The sequence below is a fragment of the Anguilla anguilla genome, chromosome 1, assembly GCF_013347855.1.
Source record: "Anguilla anguilla isolate fAngAng1 chromosome 1, fAngAng1.pri, whole genome shotgun sequence".
Lineage (NCBI taxonomy): Eukaryota > Metazoa > Chordata > Actinopteri > Anguilliformes > Anguillidae > Anguilla > Anguilla anguilla.
Genome location: NC_049201.1, coordinates 31,280,143 through 31,302,833, shown reverse-complemented (window position 1 = coordinate 31,302,833; position 22,691 = coordinate 31,280,143). Strand labels below are relative to the sequence as shown.

Sequence of the window (22,691 nt, the reverse complement as noted above, 5' to 3'; positions counted from 1 at the left end):
CGTCGGTGTGGCATGCCACCCTTCCGGTGTAGTGGAGGTTCAAATGAGTGCAAATGAGTGCAGTTTTTTAGAATCTGTTATGAGCCCACTGAATACAATGCAGTGGAATTAGTGTAGCTCTGTTCTGCATGATTCTATGTGGATGGGGTCAAACACGGTGAACAGATGAACTTGAGTCATTCTGTTCTTGAACATTTCTGGTCTAAGATTAGGCTCCCTCCACTGGCCTGTGTGCTGTATTGGCAGTCTTTTGATGAGGAATTTAAGGTAACAGGAGAAGTCATCAGAGAAAACCTCATTCCAGATATAACCGTCTAATTAACAGCTCAAAATATGATAACATTAAAGCGATTGCCTAGAAGAGGAAAAATCTTAGGGGACAGTAACTCCTGGATTCTTGGAAGACTGTATGTGCATGTCCATTTCCAATTATGTTGATGACAGTACTGTACAGTTAGGTTTTGAAAAACTGAAAGGTGACAGTTTTGGAGAAATAGCTACATTTCACATAAGCAGTTCACCATCGGTGTCATTTGTCTTCTATTGGATTTGATCATTCCACCATTGGTGTCATGGCAAATGACTTATCTTAGAGGTGAGTTCAGGCTTCTGATTTATCCAAGCATCCATCCATTGTCTATACCCGCTTATCCTGGTTTAGGGTCGTGGGGGAGGGGGGCTGGAGTCTATCTCAGCATGCATTTGGCGAGAGGCAGGAATATTCCTTGGACCCGTCGCCAATCTCTCACACGGCCGCTATCACAGGGAAGGGGCTTGAACCAGTGAGATGAACATTTTGGCCATTTAAAATACTGTCTCAGACTGCTGATTGTTTTCCTTCTAGCCAATAGAACAAGATATATTAAATTTCAGGACCGCATATAGCCATAATGGACAGTGAAACGGTTCCAGTCTGCGTTTTCTTCCGCAAATGAACATGTATCCATCTGCAAGCAATATGAGTGAAAGCAACCATTCTGCATACAATGCATAATACCTAATACACAATACTTGTAAGGAAAAGTATTTTCATAATCCAGCTCCTTGTTTGCTGCATATACTCAGAACTGTTGTGAATTTGTGCATTCACCAGAGTATGCACATAACAAAAGTTAGTAAATGGCAATTCGAGAAAGACCACTGCTTAATAAGCATCAAATGTGTGCAATTATCCCATAATAGGCCACTATTGGAAGGTGACTTGTGTATGTAAATGGCATACTATAGTGCATGTGGGATTAGACGCCTGCAGGGGGCACTGCGGCCTCTCAGATGCTGCAGACAGACATTGTATGATCGGGTTCAATGCAGAACAAAACTGGGAAATGGGTGAAAGAAACTGATACCTTGGTGCCACAAATAGAAAATAGGAATCACCATTATAATATTTTTTTTTTTCACCTATAGAAATAAAGAATTTCTATTTGATACAATTTGAAACTTGCTCACAAGCACCTCTCAGGTCCCACTTTTATTTTCTGGAGTCTCTCATGTGCCGCATTTGAACTCTGATCCCCCACAATGTCTGTCAATTACTAATGTCAATTATCTGAGATGGAAGAAGTAAGGAGGTGTGTGGTTCTCTTCAGTCCTGCAGCCTCAGAAATGTTGGAATGGATGCTGGAGTTGCCTCAGTAATGACAAATGCCTTACATGGCCCATTGATTACTGATGGTATTCGAAAAATATAGATAACCTATTTTCCAACTGTCTAATGTAGAAATTAGACCATGCTAGACCAAGCACATGCAGGGGTTGAGAGTCCTAGCTGGCACATACATGAATGCTACGGCTAAAGCCACACACAGGAACTGAAACAGTCCCACTTCTGCTCTGAGAATGAATCACCATATCACATTGCAATAGTTAGCAATCAGACCACACAGTACATAATTGGAAGATTTAAATTCAAATTTTGAAGGAGGCAAAAATTTCTCTTTTATGCTGCGGGTACTTTTCACATGCATTAGATAGCAGTGGGTTTTCATCACAAATTGAAGATATTTTATGTACATTCTTACATAAGGATAATTTTTTGAAAGCCAACAAAAATAGTGTAATAGTACAAAACTGTATGCACTGTATGATGTGGCAACAGTGCTAATGTCTCATTGGCAGACCCATGATATGTCATTTCTCAGTATCTGTGAAAAATGGGTTGTGAGAAGTTACAGTGAATCTAGCACAGTTCTCAGTGGGGAAACAAGTAAGTTACCATTTCAGCTTCTCCCTCCAGAGGGCATTCCTGAATTGGGCCAAGCACTGACTTATTTTTTCTTACCGTGACAGTATCCTTTGGATTAATTTGACACGGTGATGTTCCTTGTGTCCTGGATACCACTGTTCTTGCTGTCCTCTATCCCACTGAACACTAAAGAATGATAGGGGGTGGGGGATGGGGACTTTATGATTATGTCACCTCCAATAAAATATTGAAATGTTTAACCTTAATATAATTTATGGTAGATCAGCTTCAACAAATTTGCTAAATCATAGATGTGTGTGTGTGTGTGTGTGTGTAACAGTATTTGGATTGTGACACAATTTGTTGTTTTGGCTTTGCACTCCAGCACATTGGATTTGATATGAAACCAAGAATAAGAGGTTAAAGTGCAGATTGTCAGCTTTAATTTGAGGGTATTTACATCCATATCTGGTGATCTGTGTAGGAATTGCTAGCTTTTACTACATTTAGAGGACCAAAAGTAATTGGACATTTGGCTGCTGTTTCTTGGCCAGCTGTGTGTCGTTGCATTATTAGTTTATGCATAAGAACACAAACAAAAGGTCTTCATTTGATTCAAGGTGTGGTATTTGCATTCGGAGTGTGTTGCTGGTCTTTCTCAACATGAGGACCAAAGAAGGCAGTGAGAATTCTTTTGTCTTCATGTTCCAAGACGACAACAACAGTGACACTGAATCAACTGAAGTCCTTTTGTTTTCTTCCTTATGCATGAACTAATGACACACAGCTGGCCAAAAACATGAGCAAACAACTGTCCAATAACTTTTGTTCCCTTAAAATGGGAGGGGGGGGGGGTACTGTGTATAAAAAGGTCTGTAATTCCTACACAGACCACCCAGTATGAATGTAAATACCCTCAAGTTAGAGCTGACAGTCTGCATTCAACCTTGCGTTCCTAGTATCATTTTAAATCCAATGTGCTGAAGTACAGAGCCGAAACAACTAAAATGAGGTCATTGTCTAACTACTTGTGGACTGCACAGTACATATAGATGGACTTGGAGACATTCAGTATTACAACAATTTATATTAACATCAGAATTATTGAGCAGCTGATTAGAAGACTAGATTTCATCAGGTATAGTGTGGGCTACTTGATTTTGCCTAATTCAGAGGTGACCAATCTTATCTGAAAAAGGCCAAAGTGCATGCAGGTTTTTGTTTTAGGCCAGCACTACACCTCATTCAATTAACTAATCATGGTTAACTTAATTAGTTGATTCAACTAAATAACAAATTCAGTTAAGAGCTTGATAGGTGGAATCAGTTGTCTTAGTGTTGGGCAAAAACAAAAACATGCACCCACACTGGTCCTTTTCAGATGACATTGGACACCCCTGGTCTAGATTAAGCCAAGTTTAATTTCTGATGGTCATATTTATCTCTTAGGGTAATGTAATGATTAGGTTGTCACTGATAAATATATTTTATTCTACATGGCAGGCAAAGCTAAAAAAAGAATACATTATAAGTTAATGTTTAAGACATAAAAGACATTAAAAAAGTCAGAAAAATACCATTAAAATTATTTTCATGGCTTTGATGAACTTACAAGGGACCTGTACCATTCCACCTTCAGGGTGCTAGAAAAGTTTATCATTGTCACTCTATATTAAAAGTCTATGAACAAAGGGATCTGGTGAATCTCAAAGTCATTAAGTGTTTTCTTCAGTGTCAGATAACGCTAAGCTTATCACATGTTGGAACCCTCTCTTTAAGGTGGATTTCCATCATTGCAATTTCTTTGGGTACAAATGTGACTGATTGTTCACACTTGCATAGCACCTCCTTAAAGTGTCATCCTCTTGCCATATGCCAGTGGAAAACATGCTGTGAGAAAACAATCTCCAGTCTCAGTTCCACCTGCCAAAGCTTCTGTTCACCTCAGAGCAGTTTCGTTATTATTTGGGCTAAACGTAAACCATGTCTTTTAAAGCTTATATTAACGCTGTATTTAACACAATAATTTAATCACTTCTTTTTAACATGTTTCAACATTTTTGTAAAGATAAATGACAGCTGATTTGACAGCAAATTACAGCAAATTATGTATGTGTCCCACATGTGTATTCAAGAAATATCTTCATTCATATCAGTTCATTATGGGGAAAGAAAAGTGGAAATATGAACAATACTGTAATTAACCGATTCATCCGATTAAGAAAACTTGTGAGAAAAAGCTTACATATTCTTACTGTGAATGTAAATCATAGGGATGTTTTTTTTAATATACTGATAATCGAAAGGCCCTAAACAAAGTCAAACTCTAAAAACGGAAGTTTAAAACTGAAACAGAAAAATAGTTTTGGTATCTTTATCATCGACTTCCGCATATATTTTATATGTACCTCTGCCATTTAATGTATTTCTTTTTTTGTTGATGGGGGGGAGGGGGGTTAAACCCAAAAATTGCCTCCTTGACCAAGTCTCTATGACACTGCAGTATGGAACTGATGTTGACATTCCTTTCTATCTTTTATTGTTTTGGGCTACAACAGGAAAGGAAAGAATAGTCTCCATGGCCATGTGCCCAGTGTAGAAATTAAGAGAATTAGAATTAATTCACAGAAAATAAGTTTACAATAAAGTTACAAAATTTTGCTCCAAACAGAGGTGAGGGAGATAGTGTACTTCTTTGTTATAAACGTAAAATGGCATTAAGTATGGAGTGAAGACTGGCTGTTTCCGTGAGTACTGTACCATTCCTGGACCTGGATAATCACTCATGCTGTTCTGTTTTATTAGTCTGAAGAGATCACTGGCAGATTACCAGGGAAATAAGAAATTATTCAAAATATCTCCAAGGTATTTATTACAAAATCCCAAATTCCTGAGAATGGTAGCAGAAATTGTACAATTTCAGTAATTTTCCTTTTTAACCATAAGCACAAATTAATATGTGCTTATGGTTAAAAAGGAAAATTACTGAAATGTTCTATATGCAGCACAAAATACATTTTTTCATACATGTTTATCTTTTAAAAGGTGGAATATTTTTGTTGTTTTGCCATTCTGCATTCACAGATTGCAGAAGTGAAACTTGTCAAATTGAATACACTACAAAAAGTGAATTCATACTGCCATTTCCATCTTTTCCCCTTGTAGTCTTATTATAACAGTTACCATAAAGAATGATGGAATTAGAGCTATAATCTTATTTGATACACTGCACAGCACGTCATACTTTAAACTTATATTTTGGTGTAAGCATGTCTTGTGTCCCCTAATTACCATTGTTTGAAATGAAAGAAAGGGATTCTGGCAAATATTTTTGAAAGTTAAACACAAATGGTAAAGGGATGATGCCTTATTACTGCAGCAGGAACATACAGTGCCCTCCAACATGCTTGGGACAAAGACATGTTTTTCTTGATTTGGCTCTGTACTCCACAATTTTGAATTTGTAATCAAACATTCACAAGTGGTTAAAGTGCATATTCTCAGCTTTAATTAAGAGGTATTTTCATACATTTAGTAGAAATTACAACTCTTTTTTGTTCATAGTTCCCCCATTTCAGGGCACCACATGTGAACTGATTCAAAATCTAAAATTGTGTACAGAGCCAAATTAAAAAAATGTCTTCGTCCCAAATATTACTGTTCATGTGGTTTCCAAATGAAAAACTGTGTATCTGAATATGCTATGGTAATGCCCAATGGACTACTATAAATATGCTGTATATTCAGCAACAAATGGACAATGGGCCAGGAGACAAGAATGGCAACTGGAAACTAAGTAAAAAGAAAGCGATTCACGTATTAAAGAATGATTGCACTCGCTGTTTCAACCTGGCTCCGCATACTACACAATTTTGTAAAATGCTTCCTGGGGTGGGTGGAATAGGTGCAAATGAATGCAAATTAATTTGTACAGCGTACCTGTGCCTGGTCAAACTGTCTAACTAGGCATTGCAGTTCAAATATGAATCAGGATTCAACAATTACATGGCCTATTTCTCACCTCAAATGTTTTCAGAAACATATTTTAGCAGACTGTTTAAGTTGGATGTGAGAAAGTAATATGCCGCCATTTTTCTTTGGTTTGAAAATGCTAGGCCAAAACCAGGTGCCAGCAGAAAGCATTTTTCAAAATTGTGTAGTAGGCAGAGAAATGTTAAAACAGTCAGTACAATTACTCTTTAAAAAGTAAACGGACATATCTGTGGGCAGCAACAATTTCTGGCCAGATATTTTTATTGACATTTAGCCTATAAGTCACAGTATTACATCCAAACAGGTACTCTGACATCATGATTGAGCTAGAGTGGAATTCAGAAAGAAAATTTCAAACATTAAAGGGCAGTAAAGATATGCTTTTTCTACCATTTTTTTCTGCCAAATGATATTATTTCCAAAATGTTGCAATAATGGCATGGATTAAAATAAAATGAATTAAAATCTTCAGTGCAGGGAGTTTAACTTGTGAACCAAAATTATTTTGCTGAATTGCAGCCAGACCAGTGCTACTGTTCCAAACAAACCATGCTGTCGGCGGTCTATAACTGTATGGCTTTTAAGCAGTGAGTAATGAGCTGGTGACAGTATGGAATTCAATTAGGGCTGTTTTAAAAATACAATGTATTATTATTATTATTATTATTATTATTATTATTATTATTATTATTATTATTGATTTTTTATTTTTTCATTAACAGAGACATTTCTGAGGACGGTGTTCTATCATGTCAGAACTAGATTCTGTCAGATGGGGACAGTCCAGTTCAACAGCGGCACATCGAAACTTGATTCCCACTTTGTTTACATGCTTCAGTGTCCTGACCTGTGATACTGAGAAAACCAGCAGATAAACCAACAAGAACAGTGATGCTTTCCAAGAGGCGTTGCCATAGTAATGCAAGGAATATTATCAAAATGAAAACCTCACATAGCCTTTGTTCCAAGGTTATCTTGAGAGGCTTACAATGTACAATAAAGTGCATTCCCCTGATTTGTATGAATCATAGTGCCAGACCTGGCCAACACCATTCCCTGACCAGCAAGTACATATGTAACATCACTAAAGCACTTTTGCAAATGAACTATGCTAAGCAAGAACCAAAATACAACACCTGAATACATACAAATTACATCCATAACATGTCATAGGAAGGAAAACCTAAAACTATAAAAACTACCATAACCTGAACAAGTACAAAAGGTAGATTTAGGGGTGAAGATATGAGGGGAACCAACTGCACTCTGAAGCAGTGGGTCTTCAGCCTGTGTCTTTAGCCACCTTATACAATTGTTAAATTGAATAAGGTGTTTTAGAATCAGGTATAGAAGTACTATTCATCTCAGGTAAGATTAGACACCATCAACTTAAATAGTAATACAATCACATCAGCTGTAGAGAACCAGTACAATATTACATAGTATAAGCCGTTTTTTGGTAAAATACTGAATTTAAACATGCATACACACAATACAATTTAATGTAAAATACAATTAAAAGAGAAATTCACATAAAAGTACCTATTACAAATTGCACCATTGATCGAAAGCATTATAATTTTCATTTTGCAACCACCAAATTCCTCTGTGTTCTTAAGCAAATCAGAATCAAGTGTTCTTCTTCTTCTGAGATGGTGTGCACCATGCTGAAAACTGTAAAAGGGTTCTGAAAGAACTGTAATTATTTATGTAAGCCTGTTATTTCCGTCTGTTAAAGGCTCGTCTTTTAAAGGCAATAATCGTCTACACTGTCTACACTGTCTAAACAAAGCCCTTCTGGCGCCTACAGTGGGGAACACTGCCACATGGGTGAGGTGGCAGCAAGAGGACTCATTTCAACCAGTTTTTCCTACTAGACCATTCACTCCTGCCACACAACCACATACAGAAAGAATGGGTCAATTTACATGTGCAATCAGATTTACAACTCTCGACTCAAACTTAACATGAAAAGCTTACTGTTCAACATGGTTTTAACCCTGGTGTGTTCTCTAGCTAGACAACCTTAAATATACTGCCACTACAAAATCATCTGTGTAGTGGCTTTGTTTGATAACCCAGCTGTTCTTTCAGAGGCCATGGCTTAAAACATGTCTAAATATTACAGGAAATGAACAACTACTGGTTGTTAATTCTGGAAATGTCTTCTCTGGGATTTGTAACACATTTGGCACTCTTATCTTACAAATATGGAATGTGGATCTTTCACTAATGTTGTTACTAAATTCTTTTGGTATTTACACATCTTTTTTAAATAGCTGACATAAGAGGTAAATCTGTTTCTTTTTAAGTGGTGTAAATCACATAGTGGGACAATTATCACAGCTTAAAGAGATCAGTCAAGTAAATCAATAATTGGCACAAGGTGCTCCAGAGTGATGTAAGTAAGAACCAGAAATATATTAGTAAAGCAAGAGGTGAAAATCTTGTTTTATGGCTTCGGGTGGAAATGAGATTAGATGATTTCTCTTGTATTGTTGACTTACTTGCAGAATGTATATGAGGCACTGGAGAGCACACTACAACACCTGAAATGTCATATAGTTGTGGTAACCAGTACAGAGTGATCCTTGCTTGGCGTTAGCAATCCTAACATTGGTGGTTTTGATGGATAAGGCTTCCAGGGTCCAGTGTGGCCACATCTTGGCAGCCCAGGGCCACCAATTCCTGCGTATCCCTATTCCCATCGCTAGCAGCACTGCACTCCGCTCTCAGCCATCATGGGAGCCTGGTCCAGTTTTACCCTGTCGTTTTTCCCCTCCTCAAAGGGCTGCTCTCTGGTGTTTTCCAGAATGCGCTCCACCAGGAATTGTCCTGCCTTCTCCACGTTGATGTTCTCCTGTAGGTCAGCCACAGGACAATGGGGTCAGTGTTGACCGAAGCGTAAATACCTTGTCAGAGACTGCAGATTGTTTTTTATATTAACAATCCACCAAACACCCCCCCCCCCCCCCCCACACACACACACACACACACATGCCCCAGAAGTTCTGGAATGTCTGATTTGATCACTGTAGCAGGAAACAAATTCAGCAGTGACATCAGCAGGAGTTTTGAAGCGAGTCAAGACAGGGCTCAAGGGTAGTCTGTTTTTGGCATTGTTTGCTGGCTGTGTGACTGCTTTTGAAGGGGAGGGGGGCTCTTGACCCTGACAAGGGGGTGTGGCGTTTGGGAAGCACTGATGCCTATTGCACAATTCCTTATCTCAGTGGCAGAACAACTGAGGGCATGGTAGGACATTGATTTTGGGACATATACTGCCTAACTGCCAGATTCACATATGAGCAAACCCACAATTTATTTTAAGAGCCTGTTAATACTGATTTTGAAGAATCAAAAACATTATTTACAGTCATGTACCAGATTGAAAGCCAGTAATAAACAGTAATAATTACATTGAGGGTGCTTGCAGAATGTCCAGTAGTTTTAAATGATCTATAAATTACTTTGGAATCTGCTAAATTACAAAGAGTAAGATGTAGTTGTAAATAACAAAATACAATACTAACAACAACAACAACAACAACAACAATTTTGATAACATTTTGATCCCATCCCTACACCCCTCTTCCACCCATCCATCCATTACCTATATCAGTTCATTCCTGGCCAGGGTTGCGGGAGGTGCTGGAGTCTATCCTAGCATGCACTGGGTGAGAGGCAGGAATATACCTTGGACAGGTCACCAATCCATCGCAGGGCACAGCCCCTCCTCCAGTCCTACTGTCCTACTGACATCCTTCCATTCATCTCCTCTCTACTGAACTCCCTGTCCCCTGGATGTGCACCTGATGTCTTCAAACAAGCCTCATATAACCCTCTTCTCGCAAAACCCACCATTGACCCCTCTGTCATCCAAAACTACCCTTATTCCCTATCCCCTTCTCCCCTTTCTCTCCAAAACTATTGAACATGCTGTTTTCCAACTCACCCTCTCTATCACTGAAGAATCTTCTAGACTCTCACCAGACCAGCATCAGCCATTCAACTGAGACTGCCCTCTTTACAGACAGGCAGGAGCTGTTTGAGACAAACTCAACTTCTCACTTATCTGATATTATCCTGCTTGACCTCTGAAACATGTGATATGGTTGAACACCAATTCCCACTGTCTTCCCTGACTACTTTGGCATTTTGTCATGGTTCTGTGTTTCTGTCTCTGTTTTTCCCTGTTGGGCCGCCAGACGGCGGCACTTCTGTTTTGTGTCCTGCTCGTTCCCCTGTTGATTCATTGTATTATTGCTTTCAATTATTTTATTATTATTGTTATTTAATCATCGTCCCCACCTGCCTCTCGTTTTCCCTTCCCTATGGTTTGATTGTTCTTTGAGTTCACCTGTCTATTTAAGTTCTTTGTCCCCTTGACTCGGATGCTGGTTCCTTGTGTTTGTTTCCCACTTGTGCTCGTTCCTGACTTGTGTTTGTTTCTTACCGTATGTACCTACCCGTGTACTCTACCTGCCTGTGTTCTGCCCTGCCCGTGTTTTGAGTTCCTCTTGTTTTCTGTTTTTCTTAAATTCGTTCGTGTTTTTGCCCATCGTGGCCTTTTCTGTTCCCTGTTTGTGTTTGCGTTTTTTGTTAGAAAAGTTAATTGTCCCTTTTTGAGTTTGTCTCTCCTTTCTCTGCGTTTGGGTCCTCCCTACCCGACACATTTGTGGCACTATCCTACCCTATGTTCCTATCTCTCCTTGCAGGTTGCAAGGGGGAAGTTCTGAGATCTTAGGGACTCTTAACAGGTATCCTCCAGAGCTTAGTCCTTGACCCTCTCCTCTTCTCTCTATACCAAGTCATCTCTTGGTTGTGTCATCTCCTCCCATGATCCAGCTTATCATTGCTATGCTGATGACACAGAACTCTTTCTCTCCCCTTCCTCCCTCCGATACATTGGTCTCAGTATACATCTGAGAAATCTCAAGTTGCATGTAAAATTATTGAATTGAGACCCCCTGCTGGACCTAGCCATCACCCGAGATGTCGCCACAGTGTCACCCTCAGTGTCAATCTTGGTGGTACTAAACGAACTGTTCCTGTCTTAGAACATCATGGCAGTTTGTCGGGTGTGCATATTCTTCCTGTAAAACATTCAGAGAATCCACCCCCTTTTCACCACCTACCCAACCCAGCTCTTAGTCCAGGTACTGATCATCTTCTTCCTGGACTACTACAACTCCCTCCATGCTGGCCTCCCAGCCTCTGCAATTAGACCTGTGCAGATGTACATCCCCAGGCTCAGTCATCTCCCTCCACTGGCTACCAATATCAGCTTGCATAAAATTGCACCAACAAGACCTTGGTGCTAGCCTATTGGGCAGCTAAAGGGACAGCTCTGTCTTCTGATCTTCAGAAGATCATCAGACCCTACAAACCTCCTGATAAGCAAAGTAAATTCTGAAATTTGACCTTCCCCTTGAACCCCAATGGCCATGAATTCAGTCCTTGGTGTCTAACAATAACACTGTCTTAAATTATTGCTTTTACCTGTCATTGATTCAAAGTGCATTACAGTAATGGTACTGATGTCACCAAAATCCCCCTCTGAACCATCAATACACACTTTGTACATAGACTAGTAGAAGTCAGTGCATTAGTTCCATTGAGCTGAAATAATTTTCAGGACACATATTAATGACAATTTCTTTGTTTGTAAAATGGTGTTTTCTAAAAAAACAAGTTCTTACCTTACAAACAAGAGAAGACTCTCAATTAGACATTCCAGTGGTGAGTAAATTAGCCTACATCATGACTTTTACCCCTGCTTGGAAACCCAATATGCATTACAGTAACCTTACAGTCTTGTATTCTGCAAGCTCACTTACACAGCTTCTGAACACGATTTATGGTTTAACTATCGTAAAATTCCTTAGCTGGACACTTCACAAGGGGCTGGCCCAAAATAAGGAACACTGGAGCACACTTTGCTCTGGGCAAAAGACACTGTTAATTCAACAGGGTAGGACTGACGTTACGACATCTACGACATCATCCTCAGAGTCAAAAAACACAAGTGCAACAGACTGCACCAGGAGGAATATAAATACCCTCCCATCAATTATATAATGTGAGGTGCGCATGCGTAGGAACTAAGAACTCCTTGCACAATTACCACGACTGTAGTAACATACGACATATTCGTTGAAAAAATAAAACGGGTAAAGAAAAAAACCAACAAATGAAAATAAAGGAAAAAATTAAGCAAATGATAGCGAAAGCTGGTCAAACATTTTGTATTCTTTGCCAAAATGGGGATGGTGGAAAACTTTGACATCATTGGTGGTGGAGCAGTGAACGCAATGACCACAATGATAGAACCCTCAAGGGGGCACTGGTAGCTAGGAGCGTTTAGTCTGAGCGCTTCTCACAACACTGCAAACTACTTTATCTGTTATATTGCAAGGCCTTCTGAAGCACACAAGGGGAGGATCATAGAACCATTTTTTTTTTTAAAAAAAAGGATCACTCTGAAGAATAGGCCAATGTTTCAGAACAATGTTCTTGACTTTCTCAGCAACTCTAGAGCAAACAGGAGGAGGAGTGGAGTGCTTACAGTGTTTCCAGATTGGAAAATGGTGAACCTGCCCAACCAGGGCCTCAAATTTTTGTTGAATTTTGAATTTGAATTTGAATTTTCATCTTGAATTTTTCTCCCCCAATTTCTTACAAAACAAAAGCACATTTTTTGCATATATATGTATCGGTATATACACATTTCCAAAAGTATGTGGACACCCCTTCTGATTAGTGGTTTTGGCTATTCCAGCCACACCCATTGGTAACAGGTGCATAAAATCAAGCATACAGCCATGCAATCTCCATTGACAAACACTGACAGTAGAATACATAGGTACTGAAGAGCAGATTTGTTTTTAAAAAATTATTTTTTTTAAAAATCACAAAACATTCAAAAACATCTACACTGTTATGGAAATAGAAAATATCTGTGATTATTTGGATTGAATTGACGGACACATAACAGTGTGATAGTCTCAGCCTCAGACGGTCCACTGATGGACCGACCCTGTCCGAAGCCTGGCTTGCGAGATGGTGTGGTTAACATTGACATTACCAGAGGAGACATAGCTCAGGAGGTAAGACCGATTGTCTGGCAGTCGGAGGGTTGCCGGTTCAAACCCCGCCCTGGGTGTGTCAAAGTGTCCTTGAGCAAGACACCTAACCCCTAACTGCTCTGGCGAATGAGAAGCATCAATTGGAAAGTGCTTTGGATAAAAGCGCTATGTAAATGCAGTCCATTTACCATTTACCAGCCTTTATTGACACTCATAGGAAAATGGTAGCCTTAGCTAAGAAACAATAGCTGGTCATGGTCATGGTCATGCAAGCCCATGACATAGCTACTGATGCACAGCAATTCAGAGACTCTGAGGTAACGGTAACCTATGCGCAGCTAATGGAAATTGTCATGGTTCTGTGTTTTCCTGTCTGTGTTTCCCTTGTTGGGCCGCCAGATGGCGGCACTTCTGTTTTGTGTCCTGCTCCCCCCTGTTAATTGTATTATTGTTGTCTCGTTATTCTATCATTGTTCCCACCTGTGTCTTGTTACCCCCTCCTTTTCTGGGTTGATTGTTTTTTGAGTACACCTGTGTCTTGTTACCCCCTGTCTATTTAAGTTCTTTGTTCCCTTGACTCGGGTGCTGGTTCCTTGTGTTTGTTTCCGACTTGTGTTTCAGACCGTACGTACCTGCCTGTGTTTTTGACCTGTTTGTGTTTCTGACTTTGTTTCCGCCTGTGTGTTTCTGTGCGTTTCTGCCGTTTGTTTTCTGTACTGGTGTAGTTCTGTTTTCTTGTATTTTTTTTTAGTTTTCGTTTTATGCCCCTCGTGGCTCTTTGTTTGTTCTGCTTTTTTTTTTATAAAGTCTTGTTTGTATCAACTTTTTTGAGTTCCGTGTTTTTTCCCATTCTGCGCCTGGGTCCCACCCCCCGTACCGTGACAGGAAATGTTATAAGGTATTATTTGACGAGATTTTTGTAAAATGTGCCTTTAATTACCAAACTGCATTAAAGTGGTAAAGGAATTTCAGCAACTTCAACATTTCAGTGTTTTTTTTGTGGTTACATGTTCCATCTGCTACCTAGCTAGCAAGAAGTGCTCTCCAGATACAACTTAACAACCATACCACCACGCACTCTGCTCCTGCCGACTGGCTGAAGCTAAGCAAGTGTGGGCTTGGTTAGTACTTGGATGGGAGACCACCAGGGAATACTGAGTCACTGCTGGAAGTGGTGTTGGTGGGACAGCAGGGGGCAATCTTCCCTCTGGTCAAATAAACCCCAATGCCCCAGTGCAGTGACGGGGACACTGTGCTGTAGGAGATGCCGTCTTTCGGATGAGACGTTAAACCGAGGTCCTGACTCACTGTGGTCATTAAAGATCCCATGACACTTATCGCAAAGAGTAGGGTGTTCCCCGGTGTCCTGGCTAAAATCCCAGATCTGACTCTCACAAAAACTTGCCACTTAATCATCCCCTGATTTAATTAGCTAAAAAATGTTCTCTCCCTCCAGTGGAACTCAGTGGCCAACAATAGAGGATTGTGGTTGTACTGGGCAGCTCCCAGGTGTGAATGTGTATGAGTGTGAAGCAGGGCATTGCTGCAAAAGAGCATCCGTGCTCAGCGAACCTACCCTGGGTAAATAAAGGTTAAATTAAAAAAAATAAAATACTCTTGAGGTAAAAACTAGCAAATGTTCCAGGTCACATGGACTGGGGTCGTCCTGGGGAGAGCAAATAAACATAATGATGCAAGAGGGAGCGCTAGGAGCATACAATAGGAGTGAAAAAACCGTAACTTAAAAAAGCCATATTGGAGCCCTTAGCACCCGATTACAATATGGTATGAAATGCTAATATCGGCCCGATTTATCTGTCAATCTGATCTATTGGTCGACCTGTACTTTCTTGGTCTAGAGTTTTTGGGTGCTTAATATCAACTAGTTAACATCTGGTGGACAGCTGGGGTTGATATCTGCTGTTTCCATCTGAGGAATCTGTACCTTGCATCGGGGGCCTGCTGTTTCTTGGTATTTAGCATGAAATATCAATCATCTGCTAATTCCTCGTTTGCCACCACCACTTTATTAACCATTCCTGGCCACCTGGAGCTAACTTTAACACACCCTCAAAGAGCCTATGACGGTTCCCTCACCTTCGCTGAAGTGTTGAACCACCCCAGAAACCCAGCCTCCTGGCAGAAGTTGTCCAAGAAGAAGTCAGTGTATTTGTTCTTTTGGTCGCACTTGTTGGCCAGCAGCACGGTTGGAATGGGGCGACCATCAGGCAGCTTGACCTTACAGTCCAGGTCCTCTTTCCACTTGGTGACCGCCTCAAAGGTGTAGGCCCTGGTCAGGTCAAACACGACGAATGCTCCCACTGCCCCCTTGTAGTACACTCTGGTCATGTTCCCAAACCGTTCCTGACCTTGAGACAAGTAGCAAAACAGGTGACACATCTTGCACATGTCTATGCATCACCATTTCAGTCTTAATGACGGAAAATCATACATGTAAAAAGACTGCATGAACACTGAAACACAAGCAATTTCGTAACTTACTTTGAATTGAGTTGTGGTACCGTCCAAATCGATAAAGAAAGATGCTTTTGTTTGTTACTTAACAACCAGGCAAACTTTTACAAAGCAAATAGTCTATCATACAGACCAATCTGGTGTATGCTTATATAAATTTTTGTGACCAGGTAGCTGTTTTTTTTCCATTAATCACTTAGAGCATCCAGAAGATGAGGCTATGTTAACACAGCAAGCAAATTAGCTGAACACAAGCTGAACATCAAACAATGAACTAATTTAAGGAATTTGCTAATGTTTCTTGAGTACTTTCTTTAAATTTCTTTTATGGCTAACGGCAGCTTTGACTTGCTTGAAAAGCCTTGCCACAGAACCCACTAGCTGTGATGAAAATAATATTTGCAGCAGTAGAGATAGGGCAAGAATAGGCCACTCCCCCACAAAGGGAGAAAACAATCCGTTGCACTCCATAGGTTGGATTACCAAGATTATAAAAATGCCAAAACATTGTTGTGTGTTGGGTTGTACAAATAACAATGCCAAGAACCCTGATTCTAAGTTTTATGTCCTTCTGTGCAAAAAGACAGAGCCTATGAGGAGAAAAAGTGGGTTCAGGCCATTAAATGTGAGGGAACAGCCAGAAAACTGGGATCCTAGATTAAGCCACATCTACATTTGTAGTAAATTATCAATTTTATCACCTGTAAGTAGGCTACTTATAACTTTCATTTGCAGTAAGAAATTGTAATTTGTATGTTTGTTTCTTCCACATAGCCAGCAACATTACACATCACAGCACAACATAAAGAAACAACATTAGCTAGCTAGGTAAAATTATGATAATTTAGCTGCTTTTAATTAATTAATTATATTATGCTATCATAATAACATTAGATTATTTAAGCAGCTGAGTTAAAAGCAGGTAAGTTATAACTTCCTTTCAGACTAGCACTCCACAGGAATACAAAAAGTACCACACTGTCCTTCAGTTTCTTTTCCCCAGTTGTCTCCATCAGTTTCGAAAGGAGGTCTCGTTCATAATCATCGCGTGTGAAATGACGACATACTCGAATGTGAGAGTATTTTTCTACTGGACAATTCTTATACTGCTTGTTTCACATTCCTGCCAGCCATTCCTTACATTTGTCTATATTCTTTGAGGGAAAACAATGATTTTCAACATCTGCTTTCTTCTCTTCACAGCCTGGACAGCACACCACATCTTTCTTTCTTAGTCAATTGCACAAAACGTCTTCTTCTGATGCTTGCAATTAAATCAAATTGTTTTCATGAAAGGCAGTTGTTCTTTAGCTACACAGTAAGCTGTAGGCCTCACTGCCTCAGTTTCCTCAAATAGATGCAAACTCTCTTCTATAAACATGAATGGAAGCACGTCTTAGTGCCATTTATCCACTCTTCTGATAAATGAACTCCCACATTTCTTAACCATTCATTGCACTGCACTCTGAGCTGGCTGCTAGATCCCCTTCACTGCTGGCCTCTTTGTCACTGACGCTGTCTGGCTCTTCATTTCTCGCTTCAGAAATTTAGTGAACACTTATATATGGCGTCAATTTAATGCCAATAATCAGCGCGAGCAGATATTCACCGCGCGAGTAAAACAAGCAGCCACGCGTGCGCAGATATTCACTGGGCGAGTAAAACAAGCAGCCACGCGAGAAGATATTCACTGCGCGAGCACAAAACCACTTTCACGCACGCAAATTTCAACACCGAGAGTAAAACAATGAGCCGCACGCGAGCTGGTTCTACTCGCTCGAAAAATATTTCTCCTCGCTCGCGAAGAGCCAGTGTGGAGGCGGGGATGGGGTGGAGACTTACGCTAATGTCTTCACTGGTATGATTGGTCACTTTAAATACAAAGCCCATACACTTCCTATGCCTTCTAACGGCAACGTTCTTGTTAGCTATGGGACAATATGGAGACACAAGTTGTGAGTAGCCGCCCGGAGACAATGCAGTGTCATTAAATGTTTATTAATATATGTAATTAAAGCCCCATTCAGATCAGATTTAGTGGGTAATACTTGGGTTAATGGAATGCCCATTGTTCTCTTGAAACCCAGCATTTAGGTGGGTATTTAGTGGGTCGGTACCATCCACACACTGGAGCTGGGTTGTTTACGATTCTATCGTCATTGCTATCTATCGACAAAAATAATTTCTACTCCGCACGAGGAGAAAGTGGCTCTTCGCGAGCGAGGAGAAATATTTTGCGAGCGAGTAGAACCAGCTCGCGCGCGACCTCATTGTTTACTCTTGGTGTTGAAATTTGTGCGCGCGAAAGTGGTTTGTGCTCGCGCAGTGAATATCTGCGCGCGTGGCTGCTTGTTTTACTCTACGTGTTGAAATTTGCGTGCGTGAAAGTGGTTTTGTGCTCGTGCAGTGAATATCTGCTCGCGCTGATTATTGGCATTGAATTGACGCCATACTTATAGATCTATTTATTTCCTTTTAGACACCGCAAGACCCCTAGCTATCTACAAGGTTATACTGAAATATAGACAACTAGCTAAGTTAGTGGAGTGGCGGGGATCTAGTTTTTGAGTGCTGGCGAACATGCCTGTAGTCTACATCGCCACTTGCAGTGTAGTCAAAAAAATAACCTCATTAAAATGCTAAAATGGCCCATACCAGCTCTCATAATATTAATGCTAATAGCTACAACTGGTCAAAACAAGAGGGGCTTGTCCTTCCTGCCGATTACAATAAATAAATTCATTCATTCACACACGGACACACACACACACACACACACAGTGGTCACCTTATTAGTAGGGGTGTAAATCTCAGGCTTCACCATGATAAGTCAGGATGAATTACATTCTTGAGGAAATATGGCACTATCCTAATACGATCCAAAACAATCCGATATAGTAAGAATGTATGACCCAGCTAACACAACCCTGTTACAAAGTACACATACAACCAAAATGAGGTTGAGAGTATAAAAACTTATTGACGTCACATTTAACAAAATGACACTAGCACAAGCAGTGGCGTCACTAGGGTTGGTTACACCCAGTGCGGTCGACCGTTAGTGTCTGGGGGGGGGGGGTGCTGTTGGATGCTGTCGACCGTGGGGGGCGGGGGAGATGGGGGGGTGCTGTTGGATGTTGTCGACCGGGGGGGTGGGGGTTCTGGCGGGTGTTGGCGCGAGGGATTGCGTCTTATGAATTCAAACGACAAAGCGCTTCTCGTCACATTAATACCGCTACTTAAATCAACCGGCAGTAAACTGCATCAGAGAAATGAGCTGTTTCAACTCATCGCCACACAAAACACTGTACAAAAAATGTATTTCCAGTCATTTCGGTGTCACCCCCCTCTGATGGTGTCACCCGGTGCGGTCCGCACCCCCCTAGTGACGCCTCTGAGCACAAGTGATGATGAGGTTGAGTCTGCAACGTAAACAATGATTTGGCGGTTGGCAGTGTTGCTAGAGAGCTACCATAACATTAAGGACATTTAAATATTTTGCTATGATTCATAACAATATGCCCTTTAATCATTGCCCTTTAAACCAGAACATTAATCCAGATTGATGTATCGTTATACCCCAACTTATTAGACACATATATCTAGTACCAGGGTTGTACCCTCTTTCATCTCCAGAACAGCCTGAATTCTTCACAGCATGGATTCATCATTTGTTCACACAGCTGTATGGTTTATTTAATGAACGCGTTGACGTGGTTCAAAATCACAAAGCGGACTTAAGAACTGCTTACATATGTTTGAATTATTATTTTTCAGTACTCAAGGGAATGGCTTTTCCCTCTTGCACCTTGTGAAGGAGAAATTCTACCTCACAGCATGGTGGAAACCAACGTAAAAAGTCAGAACCTGAAGACATCTGAATCCTCTGCAGAAGGGTCCTGGCATAAGTGGGAGCTGTAATCATCACATCTCTCTCAGACAGGCCTAACAATGCGATTCTAATTCAGGCCAGAGTGTTGGCGGCACTGGTTTTACTATCATGGCCAAATTACTATCATTCTGCCTACAGCAGTAATCATCATTATGCACACAATGGCCTTGCTCTTGACACTGTCATGAGGAGTGGCCCACCGGCATGCTCAGTTCTTAAGCTGGTACACCATACCATACATTTCTACCTTCACTTGCCTTGTTCTGTTCCCTTATTGCTGCAGAAAGATTCTGCTCCTGTTGATTTTCTTCAAGGTTCTATTTATGACTTATCTTTATTTCAAGGTCTAGCACTGGCTAATGCTGATTCTAAAGGACAGACCAGAGGCTTTGACAGATACAATGCATGTGCAGCTTCTAACATATCAGCGGGAACCTCAGCTGTTGTTGTATTATTTAGCTGCCCATTCTGTCTCCTTTTTATACATACTGCATTGTTTGCAACACCTGTCATAACTGGTCATGAAAGCATATTATAGCTTATGGCAACCATCCTAAGACTGTCATAATGTATGCATTGTACATGTACTTTTTATGAGATTCAATGTAAGGTTTTGTACATTTTCACTGCATATATTATAATACAGTTATAAAAGCTGTCATTAGTTTTATTATTCTTTCATAACTGCTATTTTTTGACAGCATCATTTGGGCTGTGTAAGGTACAGTTCAAATAAGCTGTTAAGGATATAGATGTTAACAGTTCATTGAGAATCAAACTGGTAATTGTTCATTGGAATGTTGATCAATGAAATTTTGGATGAAACAGTTAAATTTAAAAATACCGTTTCAATGAGAAAACTAACGCTGGGGATTAGATTTTATATTAGAAAGATGTTTCTCCGTCGTTAGACACAAATCCCCTTGACTGGTGGAAAGTTAACGTGTTATGATTCCCTTGACAGGCACCATTAGCAAGATGCTGTTTGTCCATTCCTGGAACATCAGTGCCGTCTGCGTGCGTCTTCATGGCTGCCGGTCACCACCTTCAGCAAACTGCACCAGAATTATCCCAGAGTTCGTAGACATGCTCGTATTCCTTAACAAAAATGCTTAGGTATTGGCATATAGGCCATGTTACGGCTATATGTTACAGAATGCATTATTACAAAGTTAAAAGCCGAATATGCTGGATTTTTTAAACTTGAAAATATAATAAAATAAACATGCTATGGCATATCTACGATGCACTGGCAATCTATGTCTTTACTTAGTTTCACCAAATTCCTGCACCTTTTACCTGTATTTATTATGCAAAAAATTTTCTGTTGGGCTTGTAAGAGACTTACTTTTAGCTAGCTAGTTATATTAGCCAGCTAAATGCCCAAGGTTGCAGCACTATTGCATTGATTTCTGTTCTCCCATCAAGATGTCTTCCTCCCTATGGGAACTGCTGTTACTGTTTACAGTTGCAACTTATCTAGCTTGGTAATTCACATGCATTTATTTCAATCGGGAACTGAATAGGAGAAAAAGCCTTTGGTCTCACCTTAGTATTAAAAATGGCTCATTTGTGTCTAGGAGAAATGAAAGAAACAACTATGAGATCTCTTCTTGGATTTTGCTTTCCTATGGGTTGCCATTGTTTCGCTCTTTCTTTTCCTTTTTCCTCTCCCTGGACTCGCCACCCTTCTCCTGTCTCTATGGGGCTATTATTGTAGCAGAATTATTTGCAAATGCGTACATAAATCTGAAAATGCGTACACAGATGCGTATACAGATCTGTAAATGCGTACACAGATCTGTAAATGCGTACATAAATCTGTAAATGCGTAGACAGATCTGTAAATGCATAAACAGATCTGTAAATGCGTACATAAATCTGTAAATGCGAACACAGATCTGTAAATGTGTGCACACGCACCCAAATTTGGAATATCCAATTAACTTGCAGCCGAATAACCAATTTGTAGTGGAGTCCATGCGTGATCTCCAATGTCGATTCAGGAGTTTGAAGACATCCACGGTTCCCCGAAAGCACTCAGGCAAATTTCAGCTCTTAATATTTGCAGTCGTCATCTTTGCAATTGACATGAATTATCATCATCACCTATTCACCTCAATAAGCACCATAGTATCATCTCAAAATTAATTGAAGAAAATAAATCTAGCTATTCTCATTATTTATCTATGTTGGACATTCATATGTGAATAGTGTTTGTGATTATTATCATCCTACAAAGACAGAAATACTACAACTAATAACATTTTTAATAACAGTATCAGTAGCAAAAACAAAATGGTAGTATGTAGTCAAAATAATTATATGTTGAATCAACATCATAACATCTTAATTTAAGAGCATTATATTATTCATTTAGGTTACCATTCTTCATCAAGAACACTGGACACAACAAAAACGTTATTGCACATACCATTATTATTAATAACATTAATAGTAATAATATCAAAATAACAATATAATAAAACTAATGACACTGAAGGCAGTTTCATGCAATCCTCCTGGGTCTAAAGCTCAACACATTCTGATACATCGGTTCTGTGAACGCGAGTCAACCCCCTTTCAGCCTCATGCTTGCTCATATGCTGATGTTCCCTGTGTGCCCGTGTAAGCATGTACTGTACACACACTGTGACATAAAAACATGTAGACCAAATTTGAATGTGTAGTGTTGGGTGGTAGAGATGCAAGTGACACAGCAAATAGCTCCAGACAAAGGTGTTTACTTCAGAACATTATCACATGTAGCTGCCATCTTGAACTTTACATTCTCTCTCTGACCTCAATACCTAGACGCCAATAATCTGGTAGTGCCTCCTAGAGGTGTTAGGCAGTATATGCATTGTAAAAAATAGAACACGACATCTCCACTCTCAGTGAAAGATTACATACAGGAATAATGAAAAAATGGTTACTCCAATAATAAACCGAGGATCATTATAAATAAACATATTCAATGGCATGTTTGCAATAAAGCAACACTGCAAGATTTCTATTGCAACTGAACACTCAAAGGATATAAGTACATTAGTCACTGTGC

General features: G+C 40.0%; 1 protein-coding gene and 1 long non-coding RNA gene across 2 annotated transcripts in view; one reads left to right on the top strand and one right to left on the bottom strand.

The window, feature by feature from the left end:
• Window positions 1-7,520: 7,520 nt before the first annotated feature.
• rab32b (RAB32b, member RAS oncogene family) overlaps window positions 7,521-22,691 on the bottom strand; it is a 29,489-nt gene continuing 14,318 nt past the window's right edge. Inside the window, exons 2-3 of the mRNA XM_035420160.1 lie at window positions 15,361-15,632; window positions 7,521-9,038 (exon numbers count right to left, since the gene is read on the bottom strand). Of these exons, the coding sequence (XP_035276051.1) occupies window positions 8,889-9,038; window positions 15,361-15,632 (422 nt within the window). The 3' untranslated portion in view covers window positions 7,521-8,888. The remainder of the gene's footprint in view (window positions 9,039-15,360; window positions 15,633-22,691) is intronic.
• LOC118228623 lies at window positions 17,580-20,877 on the top strand. The gene is made up of 2 exons (XR_004765528.1): window positions 17,580-17,693; window positions 20,595-20,877. It is a non-coding gene; the product is annotated as an uncharacterized LOC118228623 (long non-coding RNA).